The sequence below is a fragment of the Drosophila mojavensis genome, unplaced genomic scaffold, assembly GCF_018153725.1.
Source record: "Drosophila mojavensis isolate 15081-1352.22 unplaced genomic scaffold, ASM1815372v1 contig_36, whole genome shotgun sequence".
Classification (NCBI taxonomy): Eukaryota; Metazoa; Arthropoda; class Insecta; order Diptera; family Drosophilidae; genus Drosophila; species Drosophila mojavensis.
The window spans coordinates 7,585,102-7,604,257 of NW_025318858.1; the positions used below are offsets into that span (position 1 = coordinate 7,585,102).

At 39.6% G+C, this 19,156-nt stretch overlaps 3 protein-coding genes across 5 annotated transcripts in view; 2 read left to right on the forward strand and 1 right to left on the reverse strand.

Moving 5' to 3' along the window:
* Window positions 1-98: 98 nt before the first annotated feature.
* On the reverse strand, window positions 99-2,647 carry LOC6576275 (ATP-dependent RNA helicase DHX33). Its single transcript, XM_002002230.4, has 2 exons — window positions 2,532-2,647; window positions 99-2,448 (listed from the first exon to the last, which is right to left on the reverse strand). The coding sequence occupies exon 2, from the start codon at window positions 2,431-2,433 to the stop codon at window positions 358-360; it is 2,076 nt and encodes a 691-aa protein (XP_002002266.1). The 5' UTR covers window positions 2,434-2,448; window positions 2,532-2,647; the 3' UTR covers window positions 99-357.
* Window positions 2,648-3,396: 749 nt separating this feature from the next.
* LOC6576276 lies at window positions 3,397-4,295 on the forward strand. Of its 2 annotated transcripts, XM_002002231.4 has the most exons (4): window positions 3,397-3,501; window positions 3,562-3,837; window positions 3,904-4,005; window positions 4,064-4,295. In XM_002002231.4, exons 2-4 carry the CDS (start codon window positions 3,583-3,585, stop codon window positions 4,202-4,204), a joined length of 498 nt encoding a protein of 165 aa, XP_002002267.1. In that variant the 5' UTR covers window positions 3,397-3,501; window positions 3,562-3,582; the 3' UTR covers window positions 4,205-4,295. The 2 variants fall into 2 exon arrangements, with proteins under 2 accessions (XP_002002267.1, XP_043864556.1); XM_044008621.1 differs by lacking the exon at window positions 3,397-3,501 and having other exon boundaries at window positions 3,508-3,837.
* A 1,001-nt stretch (window positions 4,296-5,296) lies between these two features.
* Window positions 5,297-19,156, forward strand: part of LOC6576277 (G1/S-specific cyclin-E) — a 29,451-nt gene continuing 15,591 nt past the window's right edge. Inside the window, exons 1-2 of one of the 2 annotated variants that reach the window (XM_015165078.3) lie at window positions 5,297-5,734; window positions 15,412-15,545. In XM_015165078.3, coding sequence (XP_015020564.1) covers window positions 15,526-15,545 — 20 coding nt within the window. In that variant the 5' untranslated portion in view covers window positions 5,297-5,734; window positions 15,412-15,525. Of the gene's footprint in view, window positions 5,735-7,255; window positions 7,411-15,411; window positions 15,546-19,156 lie in introns of those variants that run through there. The other variant, XM_002002232.4, reaches the window with a different exon arrangement.

The following is a 19,156-nucleotide window of genomic DNA, read 5'->3' on the forward strand; positions in this document are numbered from 1 at the left end:
TGTGAATATACATATATATGTAACGAACTATATAAAAAAATATACAATATATATATGCATATTTTTAATATGTTAAAAAAACAAAAAAAAAAAAACAATTTGAAAGAACCATAAAAAATAATTAGTTTTTATTAACTTCGCTAGACTAACCGATTTCCTTTTGGAAATTTCAATTTAGCTAAAAGTGCTAACTTTTTCTAGTATGATGTGGAAACCTGATTCGCCAAAGAAAAATCAGCTTTATGAATACATTATTTATTTTTAGATTTAAAAAAGAAAAAAAAAAACAGTCTAAAAACAATTTTTAATATAATTATAACTTTTGTATAAATCCTGTTGGGTATCCGAAGTGGAGGTTCACTTGAGGATGCACTTGATGGATGGCACGATCTCCTCGATCCAGTCGATGCTGATCTCCGTGACCTGCCGCAGGAAGTTGTGCTCCGTCTGGACAAGCTCGGTGAAGATCAGGCACTGCGGCTTGTACTTGCCATGGAGCACGCTGGATGGGTGAATCTTCGCCTTGACACGCCCACTCAGCGTCAGATAGTGGCCCTCCTTCTGGAGCAGAGCAATATTGTCGAACAGACCCGTGAGCAGGCACTTCTTCACGGCGTCCGTGTTGTCGCCGCAGCTGTTGAGGGCCAGATTCAGCTTGGAGCTGATCTCGGCCAGCTGATTGCGCACATTGCGTGCATAGTTCAGATTCCGAATGTTTAGGAAATTGTCGTGGCACCAGATTTTCGGCTTCTCTGTCTTCTGGAAGGTGGAGAACACGTTGAGCAGAGTCAGATGATCGCCGTGCTTCGAATGGAATTTCGCGTGGGCCAAGGTGGCCAGGTCACTCTTGTCCGTGTGACCAATGAAGACGTTGTCGCTGGACAGCGCCGCCACCAGGCTGAGCATCTCTTCCATGCAGCCGAATGTGGGCGCGGCCAGTAGCAGCTTGGCGTATCGCGGATCCAACGGAAACTGAGCCATCCAGCGACCCGTCGTCGTTATGCTGCCCGCTTTGATGGCGCCCAGCTGCTCCAGCGCCTTGTAGGCGCTCTCCACGCCCTCCGCCGGCGGCTTATCGATGAAGTCGAAGCTGGCGCAGTCGATGCCCAGCGCGAGCAACTGCAGCACTGTGGCCGTCAGATTCGCCCGCAATATCTCCGGCTGCGCGGCGAGGCGAAACTTCTCCATGGTGGCCTTGGTGTAGATGCGATAGCAGATACCCGGAGCATCGCGTCCGGCGCGCCCGCTCCGCTGCCAGGCCTGAGCCTGTGAGATGCGCACAGTTTTGAGAAGATCCAGGCCGGAGCTAGCATTGAACGACTTCTCTTTGACGTAGCCACAGTCAATAACGCACCTAATGCCCGGAATGGTGATCGAAGTCTCTGCTATGTTTGTAGCCAGCACGATTTTGCGCGTGTTTGCCGGCACCGGCAGGAAGCACTCCAATTGCTTGCTCTGCGCCAGCTGGGCGTAGAGGGTGAAGACGCGCACATCGGACGGGCCCGAGTTGTTGATTCGCGCCAGCTGACGGATCTGTTGGGCCAGCGCCTCGATCTCCTCCTGACCCGTCAGAAATATAAGCACATCGTGGTTGATGGGCTCGTGGCGATGGATATCGAAGAGGGTGACCAGCGCGGCATGAATGTAGTCCTCGTGCGGCTCCTTGGTGTGCAGCACACGCACCGGATGTGTCCGGCCCTCCAGGTACATGCCCTTCACATTGAAGTATCTGCCGAAATGATCAATGTCCATGGTGGCCGAGGTGATTACTAGCTTCAGTTTGGCCAGCTTGTACTTGCGTCGCTCCTGCTGCGCCTCCTTCACAATGCCAAAGAGCAGATCCGCATTCACCGTGCGCTCATGCGCCTCGTCCAGCATGATAACGGAATAGCGGCGCAGCAATCGATCCGCTATCGCCTCCCGCAAGAGTATGCCATCTGTCAGGTAGCGGATACGCGTTCGTTCTGTTGTTGCGTCCTCGAAGCGTACCGTATAGCCCACTGTTTCGCCAACATTGCTCGCCAGCTCCTGGGCGACACGCTTGGCTATTGTTATGGCCGCTACGCGCCTTGGCTGTGTGATGCCAATGATTCCACTGTTGGCGTAGCCCGCTTGCAGCAAGAATTGCGGGATCTGCGTCGTTTTGCCAGACCCCGTCTCGCCCATGATCAGCAGTGTATCATTCGCCTCCAATTCCTTGAGGATGCGCTGCCTGCAGTGATACACGGGCAACGCTTTGCGCTCCTGGTCGATGCAGCTCCTTTTGTTGGTCAGTAAATTCTTGTTATTGATCGGACTATAGTTCGGTTTCTTTAGGCAATTCTGTTCTTTCATTGGCTCAAGCTTCCGTTTGGCGGCAAAGTTCGAGGTCAAACTCGTATTGCCATTGCCAATGCTATTACCATTGCCATTGATCAGGTATTTCGATTCCATTTTGCAAAGTTCTTTCTGCAAATCAAAAGTTGTTAGCTCGCCTTTGTTTACTTATTTGTTTTGCAATTGATATTGTTATCAGTTGTAATTGTCCATACTTATCGGGACATGGACCTCAAAAGCGAGGTAAATATACTGCTTGTAAATAACTAGAAAACAAATAAAAATACAAAGTCTTGTGGCCAAAGGCGCTGCACGCTTATTTTTTAGTGATGTGTGAAGTGCAAAAATATCGTGATATATTTAAAATCGATAACTTGTCTACGGTAAGCTTAGTTTATCGAATAAGCTGATCAAGCATATTAATATTGTCATTTATACAAATACATACAAATCTCCAAATAAAAACGTGATACACAATTTATTAGTTTATGTTCAAGCATTTATTGGTCTTAAATAATTAAACTTATTATTTATCTCTTTTTCATATCTACTTCCCGAAATCGTCTAACCGACTTTTCATATTTTTTCTTTACAGTTTGAATATTTCAATCAATTTTAATACCCCTCAACGACATTATTTTAGTTCAACACACAGTGCTACCCATAATAATAAATAGCGGCAGCTACACACTCGCCCCTCTTGGTATTAAATGTTTCCCTACTATACGAGAGGAACCAATCAGAGCATTAATCGTAAAAATTAGATGAGTGTACGATTTACAGGTACCCCTTATGTCCCCCTTATGTCAAATCACATTATTTTAGATCAATTTAAAGTGCTGCCAATCACGAATGAATAATGGGAACAGAATGCCCTTTTCTCTGATACCCCGTCATACATATTTACGTTAAAATTAGGTTGTTACAATTAAATAGTAACTTTAAATTTATAGGATAGGAGGTACCTAAAATACATTTAATGCTCTCCCCCCTCAACGAGAAAAAAAATACTTAACTACCACGATCAAAACAATTGGGGAACGAAAAATTCGATAAAAATTGGAGAACAAAATACTCGATTAACGCAATCACAAGTGGAGAACAAAACACTCGTTTAGCACAAGTCGCAGTGTCCGTGCTTCGCATTGAATGACACTTCAAACAGCTGTTTTCGTTTTTTCATCGGTGCGTATTTGCCACAACATATCTCGAGCTACGCATTTTACGAACATTTCCATATTTTAGCTTGAATAAAAACGTAAAAAAATGGTTGCTGGCGGCGCATCAGACACGGGCGGCGTTAAGCCCATGTCCATAGCGGGACGCATGGTGCGCGAGCGTGAGCGCCTCATCGGCATGACGCCCGAGGAGCGGGCTTGGCGCAAGCAATGGCTGAAAGATCAGGAACTGCACCATGGCCCCCGCAAGGTGCCCGCCCTCGAGCTGGAGCTGAACAATCCCATCAAGCGCATATACCGTGCACCCTTGGACGCGGTGTGCAAAGCTCTGACGCCCGCGCTGGTGCGTGCAATAATTGTTATGTAATCGGCAGAAAATCAAATTCAATTCATTTGCAATCTCTCGCAGGGATTCCAGCGTGCCTACACCGTGCGCTACTGGACAGGCAAGGCGCTGATTGCCCTAACTGGCATCTATAGCCTTGCTTACTATTTCAAATACAATCAGAATGTAAGTATCTCCTTGACAGATTCCGTCTCACTGTACTATATTATGTTCCTCGTTCCAGGACTGGACGCGCAAGGGCGGCTGGCGTGTAATATCGTCGCGCAAGGCTTGCGTGCCCGGCGATGAGGGCTTTCCCCGTCTTTCGGATCGTTCGGCTCCATCAGACTATGCGGCGCGCGGATTCAAGGAATCGGTCATCTAAAGTGCAGAAACTTCGTTTAAAACTTTCTTTTTAAATTAATGTTAGCCAAAAATGAAAACCTCAATTCTAAATAAACATGGAACAACATCAACATATGTATATGATATTGTATATAAGTGGACTGTTGATATATGGAGCAGTGTGCATGGCCACTGTATTATGGCTTAAGGTACCTTATGTGGAGAGCGTATATTCACATTGTGATTAACTATGTAATGGAATGGTAAAAATATGAAGGTCTGCATTATTTGTCTGTAAATTCATTCAAATGAATTGTTTTTACGAAAAATAGTTTACATAGCTTCAACAAGTTTTACAAAATTATTCAACCAATTTTGTAGTGTGTCCTCAGTAAATATATGCATAAAAGAGATACTTTTAATCTATGTCAGGGCATTTGATATTCGACTATTCTTCCGCTTTTTATCATACTGCTGCGTTTTGCATTTTATACAATTTTTATATATTTATTCATTTTTGTTGCTCAAACGCTGTTTCGGCACTTTTCAGCAGCTGTGCCCAATTTGTTATTATCGTAGCTTTTGTTTTATTGTCATTGCGACTTCTCAAGTATAGAATTTAAATAAAATTCGCTGCGCTAAAAAGTTTTCGGTTTATTTATATATTTTTTTAAAGATAAATAAAAATTAAACTGAATTTGCGCGCGGACAATCACTTGAAAATGATTACAATTTGCAAAATAAAATAAAAAGTAAAGTCAGTAGTTTAGCTAATTTGTCTAAACCAATGGCATGGGCTACGTTATAATTTATTAACTATAAAAGCCATATATGTTTTAAAAAAAAAAAAAAAAAAAACAAAGTGTTTCATATTTAAATAAATTGCTACAAGTGAAGTCTACGTATCTTTAATTTCTTTAATTTAAACGCTATTCAAAACATATATAAAATACAAAGGTTTTTGTTTTATGCATTGCTTTATTATAAATAAATGAGATTTGAAATTGGCCCGCCATTCGCGTGCCATTCAATGTTTACGTTCGCTCGCTGCGAATGGCAACCCAAAAACTATCGCTTATTGATGAGACAGCAAGTGTGAGCGTATCCTCACTAAAGAAATGCTCTTTTATCGCTTTACTCTCTTCCACTCACCAACGGCGGCGGCGCAGTTCACTTGGACTTTTGTCAAACTGAAAAAAGTTGATGGTGATCCTAAGGAATTGTGGATATAACTGCACCCAAAACAACACACAAACTTGCAAAACACTGGCGTGTAATAGATCTTGACCGCAACTGGCCTTGGACTGGAGCGTGTGCCGGTGTGTGGCAAAACACACAATATAAAATTATAGGAAAATACTAAGCCCCGTACGGTGTGTGTATGTTGTGTGCGTGTGCAATTTGTAAATTTTTTCATCCGCGTGGAGAACGCATTGGAGCCCACACATTATTTGACTGTGCGAAGTGCGCGCGTGGCTATAGACAGATATAGCCGCCTAACCAACCCCAAATGCAACATCATCCACAACAATAATTACAACACAGCATAGAAAGTCTTCATCCGGAACAGGTGAGTGTAACAGCAGCAGCAGCGGCAGCAGTTCTGCTAGACAGGTTCAAAGCTCCGTTTTGGCTACGTACATAATTTAATTCTCTCTTGATTATTTTTGCAATACATGCGATGCCGTTGCTTTTGGTCGAAAAATTTGGTTTAAATTTTTTTTTCTTATTCTGCCCTTGCCTTGTGTTCTATGGAAAAAAAAAGAAGAAAAAACGTTCGCGTCGCTGTCAACGTCGTTCTTTGTGCTCTCCCAAGTGTGCTCACCGTCTCAGCTGTCATTTTATGTAGAGAGAGAGAGAGCGACTGCGGTTGACGTCGACGTAGCTTCCCGCGCGCGGGAAATTTACAACTTTGTTCATTGATAACTCATCCAAATTTGCAATGATTTTTGCAGACTTTATCAAATCAGATTCTGTGTGTTTTCACCAATCGGATGCATACACTCCAGCATATGGTTTCATTTAGAAATACGTTGCTGGAGGCCAGTAAACTTGGTGCCAAAAATGACAAAATGACCGCGCGCAAAACAGCAAAGCTGCGGCGGTTTGTTTGGGTGTGTGCAGCGTTGCCATCGGTTCGTCAGATTGAATGTGGGTAAAGTGTGTAAATGTAAACAGTAGGTGAAGTGACCTAAATACAAACATTTAGCGCAATTTTCGAATTTTTTCAATACATTTTAGTGGCAAAAGTACATCTTTCATAAAAACTAGTGGTTTTTTATGCATTATAATTGGCATTACTAGACTTTTGGCAGAATTAAAAAATGATTTCTATAGCTTGAAGTCAATTTGATTGGAATTAATGAATTCTGCTATTGGATCATTAAAAATATGTTAATTAGAACATTGTTGTTTGCCTAAATGTCGTATCTTCCTTAGCCCAGGTGGCAGCTTTAACAGCTGTAGCGCGCGCAACGTCCGTTAAACGAGCGCCAGAAAACAGCTGTAGCTCACATACACATGCACACACTTGTCACAAACTGCCTGCTTGTTGGCGGTTCACAAGGAGCGTCACTTGCTTCAGCTCCATTCAGTAAAATGCCAACAGGCTCCAGAATTGACTGTTGCTGAGGGACGTTGCGGGGGTCTAGCATCTCCTGCAGTCGTTGAGGCACACGCATTCCACAGAAATTTGCCCCTGCCTGGCTGGCAATAATTTTTATTCGCGCGCCAGATGCGTGCTTTTGTCGCTCGCTCTCTTTCTCTCATTCTGTCTGTGTGTCGCTCTCTTTGCTAAATGTCAGTTAGCCTACCAAAAACAACAACAGCTACAACATGTAGCCGTGTGTTTGTTGCATTCTATTGGCGCTGGATGTGCTCTGGCTCTCGTTTGACTTGCACACACACACATATATATATATATATATATATATATACATATATTCATAGGAATATACTCAGACTGGCTGATGACTCTCGATTCATTTTCTGACGTCGACGTCGAAAGCGACGCCGACGCCGACGTCGATACCAACGCTTGATTGTTCGTTCGCTCTTTGGGTTAGCTTCGAGCACTGTGTTTAGAACGATCACTGCTCAGCTGCTGCTGTTCGTGGCCGGCGTGTGAGACGACGTACATATAATAAAAAAAAAGTAAAAATATAGATTTTTTCATGTGCAAATAATATATATATATTCTATTGCCAATTCTAAATCTTCTGGCGTTTAGTATTCAGAAAATTGCAGGTAAAGGAATAAGTATAACAAGGCACCAAATGCTAACGGATTTGATGAGCAAAAATTTGATATATGCAAAAAATTACGCGTGTGACAAGTGTGAGATATAAGCGAATGCTGCGAATGTGTGCGAGTGTGTTAAGCGTGTGTGCGAGTGTGTCGTCGTGTCTTTGCATTTTTTGCTACAACTACAAGGTAGCAAGGCAGTCACACATTAAAATGAAGTATATATTCATTAGTTGGAGACGATTGCCAAAAGTTCGTCGTATTAGATTTTACACGCTGGCCATCGGTTCATTACTGACAACGGTAACCGTTACATTCTTGTTGGAAGATGTTAATGTTCATACGAACAAGCCGGTTGCCAATTGGAATAAGTCGCTGTTGGATGCCAATTAGGATTTAAGCGAGGTTCACTAAACTGAACTGCATATTCTTGTTGTTGCTGTTGCATACCTATAGTGTTGGCCCCAATTGGAAAAGGAATGGGAACTGTTAACTCCAGCATATTTTATAAGTTCTCAGCTCGTATTGGTTATCATCTAACGGCTGGGCGCCACTTTTTAATCAGCTCGCATTTATACATATTTGTGATTGCACTTTTCGCGCCAATTGAATAGAATTTGGGCGGTAAAAAAATGCGCCAACTAAACGCCCAATTCGCGCCACTTATTTCTCTTTTTCCACCAGCAATGACACACACATACACGAACTAACACATATTGTTGCGCTCTCTGTCAGAGGGGAGTATGAGTGTCGCGCTCTCTCTCGTGTGTCGGCTTCACGCATACTATGAAATGTGCTCTTCCGTTTTATTCCAATCAGAAAACCGAGCTGCTGCTGCTGCCGTCGCTGGCGTCAACGCTGGCGTAGTTCTCTGCGTCCACTTTTTCTGTTACCATTCTCGGTATAACAACAACAACAAACAAAAACTTTTTAGTACATGCGACGTCGCAGTCGGCGCAAGCAGAGCGCAACGCTTCGAAGCGCAGTGCGCTGTGTGCTGAGTGCTTTTGAGATATGCGCCGACGTGAAAAGTTCAAAGCAAAAGAAAAAGAAAAAAACACATTGAACTGAACCTTTTAAAAAACTTGACGAAAACGAAGCAAGCGCACAAAGCGTAGGACCGAAAGAGTATCATATGGAAAGAAAGAGCATAAGCAAGTGAATTATGTCAAAAGTGGCGCAAAATCTGTTGGTAGTACGTGGTCGGCTCCTAGACCGAAGAGAAGGGGCGGCCGTTCGGTCGGTCAGGTGACGATGTTGTTTGGAGGTCTAAGCCGCAATGTTGTTGCGATTGCGACGGTGACTGCGGCCGCGACGGCGGTAGCGGCAGCGACGGCTTTGGGGTTCATTGATATTTATGTGAGCGTGTATGTGTGTGTGTCTAGCTGTCCGTGCTGTTGTTGTTGTTAATGTGCTTTAGCAGCTTTGTTGTATTATTTTGCTTTGGCTGTTTCAATTTACCTGTTACAATTTGTTCATTGTTTTGCGACTTTCTTTTGGTTGGCTCTCGTTGTAGTTGTTTATTATATTGCGCTCTTTTTGCATTTTGTTGTTGCCTCTTTTTGCCCAAAGCTTTTTTGCGTTTTGCTTTTATAATTTGCCGTTTTCTCAATGTTTTGCGTTGTTGTATTTCATTTTTATTTTTTGCAAAATACTTGTTTGTTTTTTGTTTTCTTCATCTTGCATCTGTTGGAAGGGGACTGGAGGGGATCTGCGCAAAACTGGCTATAGATGAAGATGAACATGACGAGGCATTGGTTATTGGGCAGGGGGCTCTGGTAGTTGTATCATCAGCTTGTAATACACATGTTTTCATCGACACTATATTATCCGAATGAGAAAACTTAGATAACCTAGGTAATGTTAATCCAAGGAAAGTGAAAAAATTTAGTAAAATTAAAAAATTAATAAATGCTAATAATCATTAACGTAATAGCAAAATTAAAAAAAAAAAGGTAGACAATAACACAAAAATACATAAATAAATGAATAGGTATAAATAGTTAGTTCAAGCATCGATGCTAAAAGTCACTTGAAGTGCACTCAGATATGCAAATTAATTTGAATTAAAAGTGTGATTTCCAATTTTAAGCATTTTCATATCATTTTGAGGTCCTTTTGATGGTATTTGATTCAACACTTGCGCTAGATTGTTGCTCAAGTGATGCGGCATAAAGTCAAACAACGAAATGTATCTTCACATATTAAACCCATTTATTATATTTTCAAATATCACCTGCTCACATTTGGCCTAAAAGAAAATTCCAAGTAAAAATATTTCTCAATTATTTATAGAGTGAAAGAGAGAGAGAGAGACCTGGAGAGAGGGAGATCTGGAGATCGAGAAGGAGATGGCAAGAGAGAGAGAGTCAGGCTACAAATAGGATCGTGACTATCTCATATAGGCTTATCGAAAGCATTTTTCATTGTCTGACGACGTTTTTTTTCTTTTTTTTTATACATATATATTTGTTGTTGCTGCAAATGTTGCAATGAACACGAAGCTGAGACGAAGCCCTAGCAGTGTGTGTCTGTGTGTGTGTTTACCAAGTGGGGATTGTATAGTTGTTGTTGCTGAAAGGGCAGTCGAAAGCAGAAACAACAATGATAAACAGTTTCCAGTTATTCTCGTGCAAACAAACAAGAGGATCGCAGAGAGCGAGAGAGAGAGAAAGAAGGAGAAGGAGAAGGAGAGAGCGAGCATATAGTCAGTCGGATATGTGGATACATAGTATGTGACGGCCACTTGAAGCAGTCGCATCCTTTTAAGCGACTGCTGCTAAATATAAACTAAATAATCAATTGAGCGCATCGTTGGGTCTGCGCCGTCGGCCTGGACCCTGGCCTAACGGCTACTTCAAGGCCGGCAATTCCAGGAACGGCTTCGCCCATTGAAGAACTTATTTTTGTATTGGTTTTGTTGTTGTTGTTGTTGTCGTTTTCGTTTTTGATTTTGATTTGGTCGCCTCGTTGGTTACTTTCACACGCACCACTCGGCAGTCAATTGCTATAGATACATGTACATTAATAGATTCAGATACTTATGCAGATGCAGATATCGATACATTAGCAGAAAGAGATCAATTTAGTAAAGATAGATACATTGCAGACATAGATACAGATACAGATACAGATAAAGATACAAATATAGATACAGATACAGATGCAGATGCAGATACAGATACAGATACACATACAGATACACATACAGATACAGATACAGATATAGATACAGATACAGATACAGATACAGATACAGATACAGATACAGATACAGATACAGATACAGATACAGATACAGATACAGATACAGATACAGATACAGATACAGATACAGATACAGATACAGATACACATACACATACAGATACAGATACAGATACAGATACAGATACAGATACAGATACAGATACAGATACAGATATAGATATAGATATAGATACAGATACAGATACAGATACAGTTACAGTTACAGTTACAGATACAGTTACAGTTACAGATACAGATACAGATACAGATACAGATACAGATACAGATACAGATACAGATACAGATACAGATACAGATACAGATACAGATACAGATACAGATACAGATACAGATACAGATACACATACACATACACATACAGATACAGATACAGATACAGATACAGATACAGATACAGATACAGATATAGATATAGATATAGATATAGATATAGATACAGATACAGTTACAGTTACAGATACAGTTACAGATACAGATACAGATACACATACACTTACAGATACAGACACAGATACAAATATAGATAGATACAGCTGCAGATACAGATACAATTATAGATAGATACAGCTATAGATACATATACAGACATAGATACAGATTCAAATACAGATAGATACAGATACAAATACAGGTACACATACACATACAGACACAGATACAAATATAGATACAGATACAGTTACATATACAGATACAGATATAGTTACTTATACAGATTTACTCACATTAACTGATATTTATTGGATATATAAATATATTTACTGATATACATTCAGATACATATATATTTACAGATATAGATTCATATGTATTACATGGCCACGCGTGCTCTGTGAGTAAATTGTCTGGACAGCTATTGTTTTTCTTAGTAATTGACATGGGCATATATCACAATAGCACCTGATGATCGCACTTCAGTAACAAAACTCAATTAGCGCATTATCTGATTATCACATCTCAAGAACTCATCTGAATCTTAACAAGCTAAAGACTGAAGAGGGTTGAGAAACGCAGGGTCTTCAGTTAATGCGAAGCTCTAATGCGCTTTGAAAGCTCTTCTGGGATATAGGTCGTTGTTGGGTATAAAACCTGTAAAGTTAGACTAGCTAACTAAAATATTGGACAGTTGAAATTGAAATTGGTGAAAAGTGTCCATATGAGATGCGAATGGGTATACGATTTGACCCACTGTGCAGGCACTTGGAGTTCCCACTAATTGCACTAAGCGCACAGGCGACCACAAGGAGCGAACGCATTGGCTGGCATTGACAATCCAGACAATTCAGACAATTCGTGTTACAGATGCATATAATGCATACATGCATACAGTATACAATATATATTTTTGTATGTATATGTAGCAATATGCTATATATGTGCGTAGTTATCTTGAGTATCTCAGGAATGTATCTTTTCTCCTTGTGCAAGCGCAGCCCAAAATGCATGCAACAGCGACAGCAACAACAACAACAACAATAACATGACAAACAACTCGCATGTATACACATTTATATATATACACATACACATTGGCATACACACCAAAAAGGACGCACAAAAAAAAAAAAAATTGCAGTATGCAGACAGAAGAAGTAGACGGTAGACGCGTCTCGGAATTCGGCAAAGGGACCAGAGACCAGAGACCAGGGCCATGAGTCCAGGGTTCACAAACCAGGGACCTGTTTTTCTGTTTATCTCGCTCTCTATTTATCACTCTCTCTCTCTCACTCACTCACTCTCTGTCCCTCGCTCGCTCTGGCGCTCTCTTAGCACATTTTGCGCATTTTTGTTTGCTTTTAACCTTAACTGGCAACTCGGGTTTTGAGTATCTTTTTCATTTCCTTGTGGGAAATTGTGTGTTGCACAAATACACACACACAAACACGCACACTAGCATACACACACACACACACACACTCACATTGATGTGTATTCACATTCAAACAAATATAAATATGAATAGTAGAACAACTACAACAAATTTTTTGCTTCCTCCTTGAAAAACAATTCCAGTTAAATCCGTTCGCGGCTCATTGTTTTTGTTCTTGTTGTTGTTGCTGTTGACCTTGGCCTCCAGGTAAACAATTTAGTCATGCAGCGTCTAATTAGGCCCTGGGAAGCTGCATAGCGCCTTTCATGTTCTACTCCTCCCAATTCCTTACGCTCTCTACCAACTATACATAACTAACTGCATATATATATATTCATATATATCTATATTTGTATACCTGCCGCTGTAATAATTCTCGCTAAATCTCATCGAGTTCTTCAGCTCCCTTAACCAACAGCTTAATCTTCATTAGCTCTACGTTGTCCTAGTTGCAGGACGTATCCCAAATAGAGCTGAGTGTGTGGCCAGTTGACTGGCATTTGCAATTAGTAGGTCATTTATTAATGTTAGTCGCAGCGATTTATGCTTGACTTGGGCTTCCGAGAAACTAAACAAGTTATTTATATTTATTAAGCGATCTACATGCTATTTTCAGAGATGGTTAACTCGATTACTGTTGATTAATAGACGTCATCAATATTTGGAGAGTTAGTGGAATGATCACAAGACTTTATTATGGGACTAATTATTGTCTTAATGTGAGAGCTATAGAGATGTATTATTATTATGTTAAAGACATGATCAAATGGAGGAGATGAAAGAGATGCAAGATGTTTCTGTAGAGAAAACTTATGATATAATGAAAAGCCCCATCAGCTTTTAAAGATCGTGGGAGATTAGCATATTTTTTTGTTGAGATCTAGAGAATCATTTCTATGCATGATCGATTTACATAATGTACATTTTATTCAGTGTTCCATATTATAGTAAAATCTATATACCAACTAAATTTTCTATAAGAAAAGAAATATTTTTGTAGTTATCTCTTTCATATCAGGGTTGAAATTTCCTCTAAAGTGAAAAAAGACCTATCCATAAAATGAGGAAAAGTAAAAGGCAGCAATTAATTAGTAGGCATATCCGCAATTAGTGTGAAAATGATGGTTCGAAGTCGGAAGAGAAAAGCAACAAAAAACCAAAAAATTATATTGTTTTGCAGAGGAAGAAGCAGTCAAGAAATAGGCAAAGAAAAAAAACCCCTGGAAATGGGAAGCAAAAGGCGATGGGCGGCAAAAAGAAAAGGAACCAGGGCAGAAATGCGAACATGGAGAAAAGAAAGTCGTTAACTAAAAAAGCAGTAAAAATGGGGTAGTTATATCCTGGTTGAGGTGTCGTAAGTGAATGCCTAACAAAAGGGGCACATAAATCGTGGCAAAAATGACGCCAGGCCCATATGTCACGCAGCAGCAACAACTACAACAACAACAACAACAACAACAATGCTTAGGAAATGCCGAAACAGGAACCAAAAGCAGCAATAGGAAGACAGGGAAACGCGACAGGATACGAATGCGCGGAGCAATTAGTGCAAAGGGGAAGTCAATTGAAGTTGCAACTACAACGAATTGAAAAGAAGTCGTGTCTATAAAAAGTAACTAAAATGGTAGTAAATTTTAATGTTTGACTACGGCATACCCTAGAAAAACAAATGTGTTTAGATTTGGGAAAACTAGGATTAGACTTTAATGTAATTGAAATGTTTCTTGTTCAATGGCTCTAAAATGCTCAGGATTCGTATTATTATTAACCTTTGCGGGAATCTGCAATGGGGGAAAGGATTTTAATGAGTAAATTTTAGATAATTGCTGTCTGAATGGTATGAATCATACAGAATTCAAAGTTGATATTGAAATGTTTCTATATACCAATATTTATGGAATTACTTAAGGAAGATCAACAAGAATTGTTATAAGGGCAACATAGACCATTTTAATATAGATATAGGGTATATGCTTTAACACGTGGAATCCTTTAGTAGCAACAGCAACAGCAGCAGTAAGCAGCCTGCATAACATTGTGCAGGGTTCAATATAAGCAGCTAGGGGTGCCAACAACTATTCAACAGCTGCCACTGGGCCATTCACCTGCTTCGCCGCAGCAGCAGGCAAATAGCCACAACAACAGGTGCATTGATCTCTGCCATATTAGAGCTCGATATAATTACGCGTTATCGTACAGCGAAACAAAAGAAGAAAACCTCCACTAGAGACAACATTTATGTGGACGTTGGCGCATGCGCCCCTGTTTGGCCAACACCTGACACGCCAGCAGGAAAACCCTGCGTCTGTCTATCTGTCCGTCCAGCATACTTAATCGAGACTCGTGGAAATTCTCTGTTGACGTTGATGATGATGATGACTATCCACTCCACTACCTGTCTAATCCAAGAGCCTTGTCGTTCCGTTTTGTAATTTGAATACCTTTCGACAAGGCACGTACATTTTTACATCATCATAAAATCCATTCTCAATATTTATTTTGGTCTTTTCGCTAAAATGCGATATGTGAAAAATGGAGGAAATATTTCGATGCTAGAATTGTTTGTCTTAGTCTCTGTTTTTCGCCTTCGTAAATGCACGTAAACAAATTTGTTTTAGGTTTTCCCTATTCCTTATTTTTCTGTTTTTGACCAAACATTCACTTGAACCACATGCTGCGATAGTTGGATGAATGTCTCACATGTTGTCCATGTTGAGGAGGTCCTTGATGATTCCTAAGTCGTAAATTTTAATAGTTTGCTACATTTGATGTGCATTTAAATGAATTGTTTATAGACTACATGCTTATATATTATTTTACTTAATTTTTTGTCTTTGTTTTTTCTTTTTTTTTATTGGTTTCAGTTCCTTTACTATAAGCCACACTTCAGTTTCTGCTTTTACGAGCAGCTCTACTTGAGTTAAAAATTAATTGATATTCAATTTATTACTTCAACGGCGTTTCAAAGCCGTACAATTATGGATCTATATGCCAAGAGGTGAGTCTTTTATCTAATTTCGTTTTTATTTTCTTTAAAGAAATATTTTTTCTTATAGTTTTATTTAATATTATAAATAATCATTTTGTAAACTAATATAAATTCATATATTTTTAGTATTAAAAAAAAATATTTTTTTTTAATATTAAATATATTAAATTCATATATTTTAGATTTATTTATTTAGATATTTGTTTATTTTGAAATTCCTTTATATAGTTGATATAACAAATTTTTATACTTTTTCTATTTTTAATTTAATTTTTTAATATCATTATTATATGTTTTTAGACTCATTCACGAAAGTGAAATGAGTATATTGGTTTTGTGCAATGTCCGTCTTGCTGTCCGTCCGTCTGTCCGTCTGTCCGTCTGTCCGTATGAACGCAATCTATTTCGGCGCTATTGAAGCTAGAGACTTGAAATTTGGAACACATACTCGTGTATATCTCCGATTTATAAAGTGTTAAAATTTTCCCGATCCGCCTACTAGGGGCGTGGCAAATCGGAAAATGCATTTTCCGATATACCAGAAATCATGTTTGTTGAAGAGCTAGAAAGCTGAAATTTGGTATGTAGGTCCGCGCCGACCACCCAAGATCACAAGCTATGGCGGATATATCTCCGCCCATTAGGGGCGTGGCAAATCGGACAAAACTGTATCTCCTAAAGTTATAAACTTAGAATGCTGAAATTTTGCATGTAAGCTAATGCTTTAATTCTATGAAGATGGGTGAAAAAATTATATATCTACGCCCACTAGGGGCGTGGCAAATCGGACCTGAAGATATAGTGATTTTTCGAATTCTGCTATATTTTAGGCACTATTGATGCTAGAGATCTGAAATTTGGTATATATACGCGGGTTGATCACCCAAGTCCAACGAGCTATGGTAGATATATGTCCGCCTATAGGGGGCGTGGCAAACCGCAAAAGTTTATATCTCCTACAGTTTAAGAGCTAGAAGCTTCAAATTTGGATAGTTAAGTTACTGGTGGCCTCCTCTATCGATGCCCCAAAAATAATTTTTAAGCCTCTTTAGGGGCGTGGCATATCGAAAAATACCCTGTAATTTTCACATTTTTTGAGCGTAAGAATTCAAATTTTGCATTTAGGTAACCGGTTGCTCGTTCTAAGAACTGGCTAAAATTGAGGAGTCGACGGCCACTAGGGGCGTGGCAATCGGCATTTACAGTGCCCGAATTGCGACATTTATATGCGTCAGTCATCTATTTATGTATATGTACACATAAGTAGGCTTATAGGCATTGATAGCACGGAAGGAAACATTTTTATAAAATTAATAAAATATAAAAAAGCTAAAATAACAAAAATTTGCAATTTACAAAAAATTGTTTTCAGCGGGATTTGAACTCGCACCCAACCCAAACAGCATGTTTGTCAAAATAGCTAAAATAAAGATCGCCGGCGCTTCAGCCTACAGCACCACCGCGTCGTTTCGATCAATAGTAATTAAAATGAAATCACATTATTGTTATGACGCCACATAGCAAAGAAAAGCCAGAGTGGTGGCTGGAAATTCAAAAACAATGCAAAGACAAATCAATCGCAACGGGATTCTTAGAATATGCTAGAGCACGCATTTATGTGTACATACATACACACATACAAATGAGCGCGTGTATAAGGCTGGAATGCTTGATGCTATGCGCGCAGGCAAACATATATAATTATATATACATATGTATGTATTTGCGTATATGTATTTGAGGGCTATTTAAGAAGAACAAATTTAAACTTATAAAATTATTCGATTAAGAAAATGAAAAGTATTAAGTGCCATTCAGTCAAGCTCGCACCTTCCCAATAAAATATCTATTTTATAAAAAACGAAATATGTATGAAAAAAAAAAAAATAATAATAACATAGTAGAGGTTCGAACCTCCCCTACTCTAACATTACTTGTGTCGCCCTTAGCACCCGCGCCACTGCTTTGATCGAGAAATCAGTTGCTAAAATAGAATAGCTTAATAAGAGAGCGTCATCAGACAAAACTACAGTAACGGCTAGAAAGTCCAGAAATCAATCGAAATTCTAAGAATGTGAGAAAAGGCGCGCTTCTGTCTGTACGCATAGAATAGACGATGAGTGTGTGCACAAGCATAGGAAAATCGCGCTGATCTGCTGTTAGCTTGAAGCCGGTATCCAATGTATGGATATAAATACATATATAATAAAAATCAAAATTGTATAAATTATATGTGTATGTAATTTGAATGCAATAGCTATCGATGATTTTCCAATTTTAATGGCAAAATGCCGTGTTTTTTGCTGCGCACTAGACTTGAAAATTGCACTATATACTCTGGTTGACAGCGTTTGGGCTGTGAATGAGTCTTCTGCAATCGGTATCGCCCGACTGCAACGTTCTTACTTGTTTTAAACTTTATTTAACTTTTTTTAATCTCTGTATTTTTTTTTTTAATTTAACAATATAATTAGATATTTGTTATATATATATTTTTTAAATTGGCATACTGTTGTTTATTTTGTTTTATAAACTGAATTTAAAAAAAAAAAAAGACATTAATATCATAGTATTCTTCTATCTTAATATGTGTTAAAGATCTCGAGTTAATTAAAATTTTCTCAAGTTTTTTGCCCACTTCCTGCACACATTAACTGCAGCGATGTCGCCAGACTTCCGTGTTTTTTTTCTCTCATCGAGGCAAACCAACCAATTAACACCCCACATAAAAACTTGAAAACAAAGAGAAACCTAAATGTCTAATATCGAATATGTATTTAGGAATATATAGATATTTGTAATTTCTAACTGACTTCCTGTGGCGACAACAACAGGCACTTCCTCCTTGAGGCCCGGCTGCTAGAGACTATCCTGCTAGACCTAAGCCATGTTAACCTATTACATAGGCGACCCAATGATGTTTATCTAATAACATTTTCGTAATTATAAAGTGAGGGACCGAACGAACGTCTGGTTATGGCCGACTACCCGCAGTAGCCCCTAGCCAAGTGCGATAATCTAAAATGCATTTTCACTGCGCCAAAGGACGAGTAGCAGCTGTTGTAGGTGTTAAAAGAGAGTCACATTTTGATAACCAAGTGGCGCAACCGCTGCGCATTCCGCTACATGAATTTCATGAATTCCAGCACCCAAAAGTCCTGCGTGTGATTAGTAAATAATTGCGCGCGAAAAAGTCATTAGAAAAGTGTTTAAGGATCGACCAGGTGGGGGTTGACCGACCGACTGACTGCCTGACTGACTGACTGAATGACAGTCTGTCTCTATTCGTGTCACAATCATTGATAATGTTGTCATAGTCCACTCACGCACACGCACACATCTACAGCTTGTGGCTTTTTAGCTTTCGTTGCTCTACCAAATTAAGTGAGTTTGCATAGTTTGGCCGGCCCGAGTGCCACCCTCCTATAAGGCTAGCCAGCCGCCCTATGCTAACCCATCTAGTGGCCAGTGCGCGCTTCAATATAATTGCATAATTGCCCAGTCATTTGGAATTTTGTCAGTTGCGACCCTCGCAACTCCATTTCGATCCACTTAAGTGATAGTCCATTTTATGCACATCAAATTTGTGGTCAAACATGTGTGCGACATAATTATTGGTA

What these genes read in the sequence shown, in the direction of transcription:
- LOC6576275 (XM_002002230.4), bottom strand. Translation starts at nt 2,433, where the DNA reads ATGGAATCGAAATACCTGATCAATGGCAATGGTAATAGCATTGGCAAT.
- LOC6576276 (XM_002002231.4), top strand. Translation starts at nt 3,583, where the DNA reads ATGGTTGCTGGCGGCGCATCAGACACGGGCGGCGTTAAGCCCATGTCC. An exon ending in AAGCTCTGACGCCCGCGCTG is followed by an intron (nt 3,838 to 3,903) that starts GTGCGTGCAATA and finishes AATCTCTCGCAG; the next exon opens with GGATTCCAGCGTGCCTACAC. An exon ending in ATTTCAAATACAATCAGAAT is followed by an intron (nt 4,006 to 4,063) that starts GTAAGTATCTCC and finishes TCCTCGTTCCAG; the next exon opens with GACTGGACGCGCAAGGGCGG.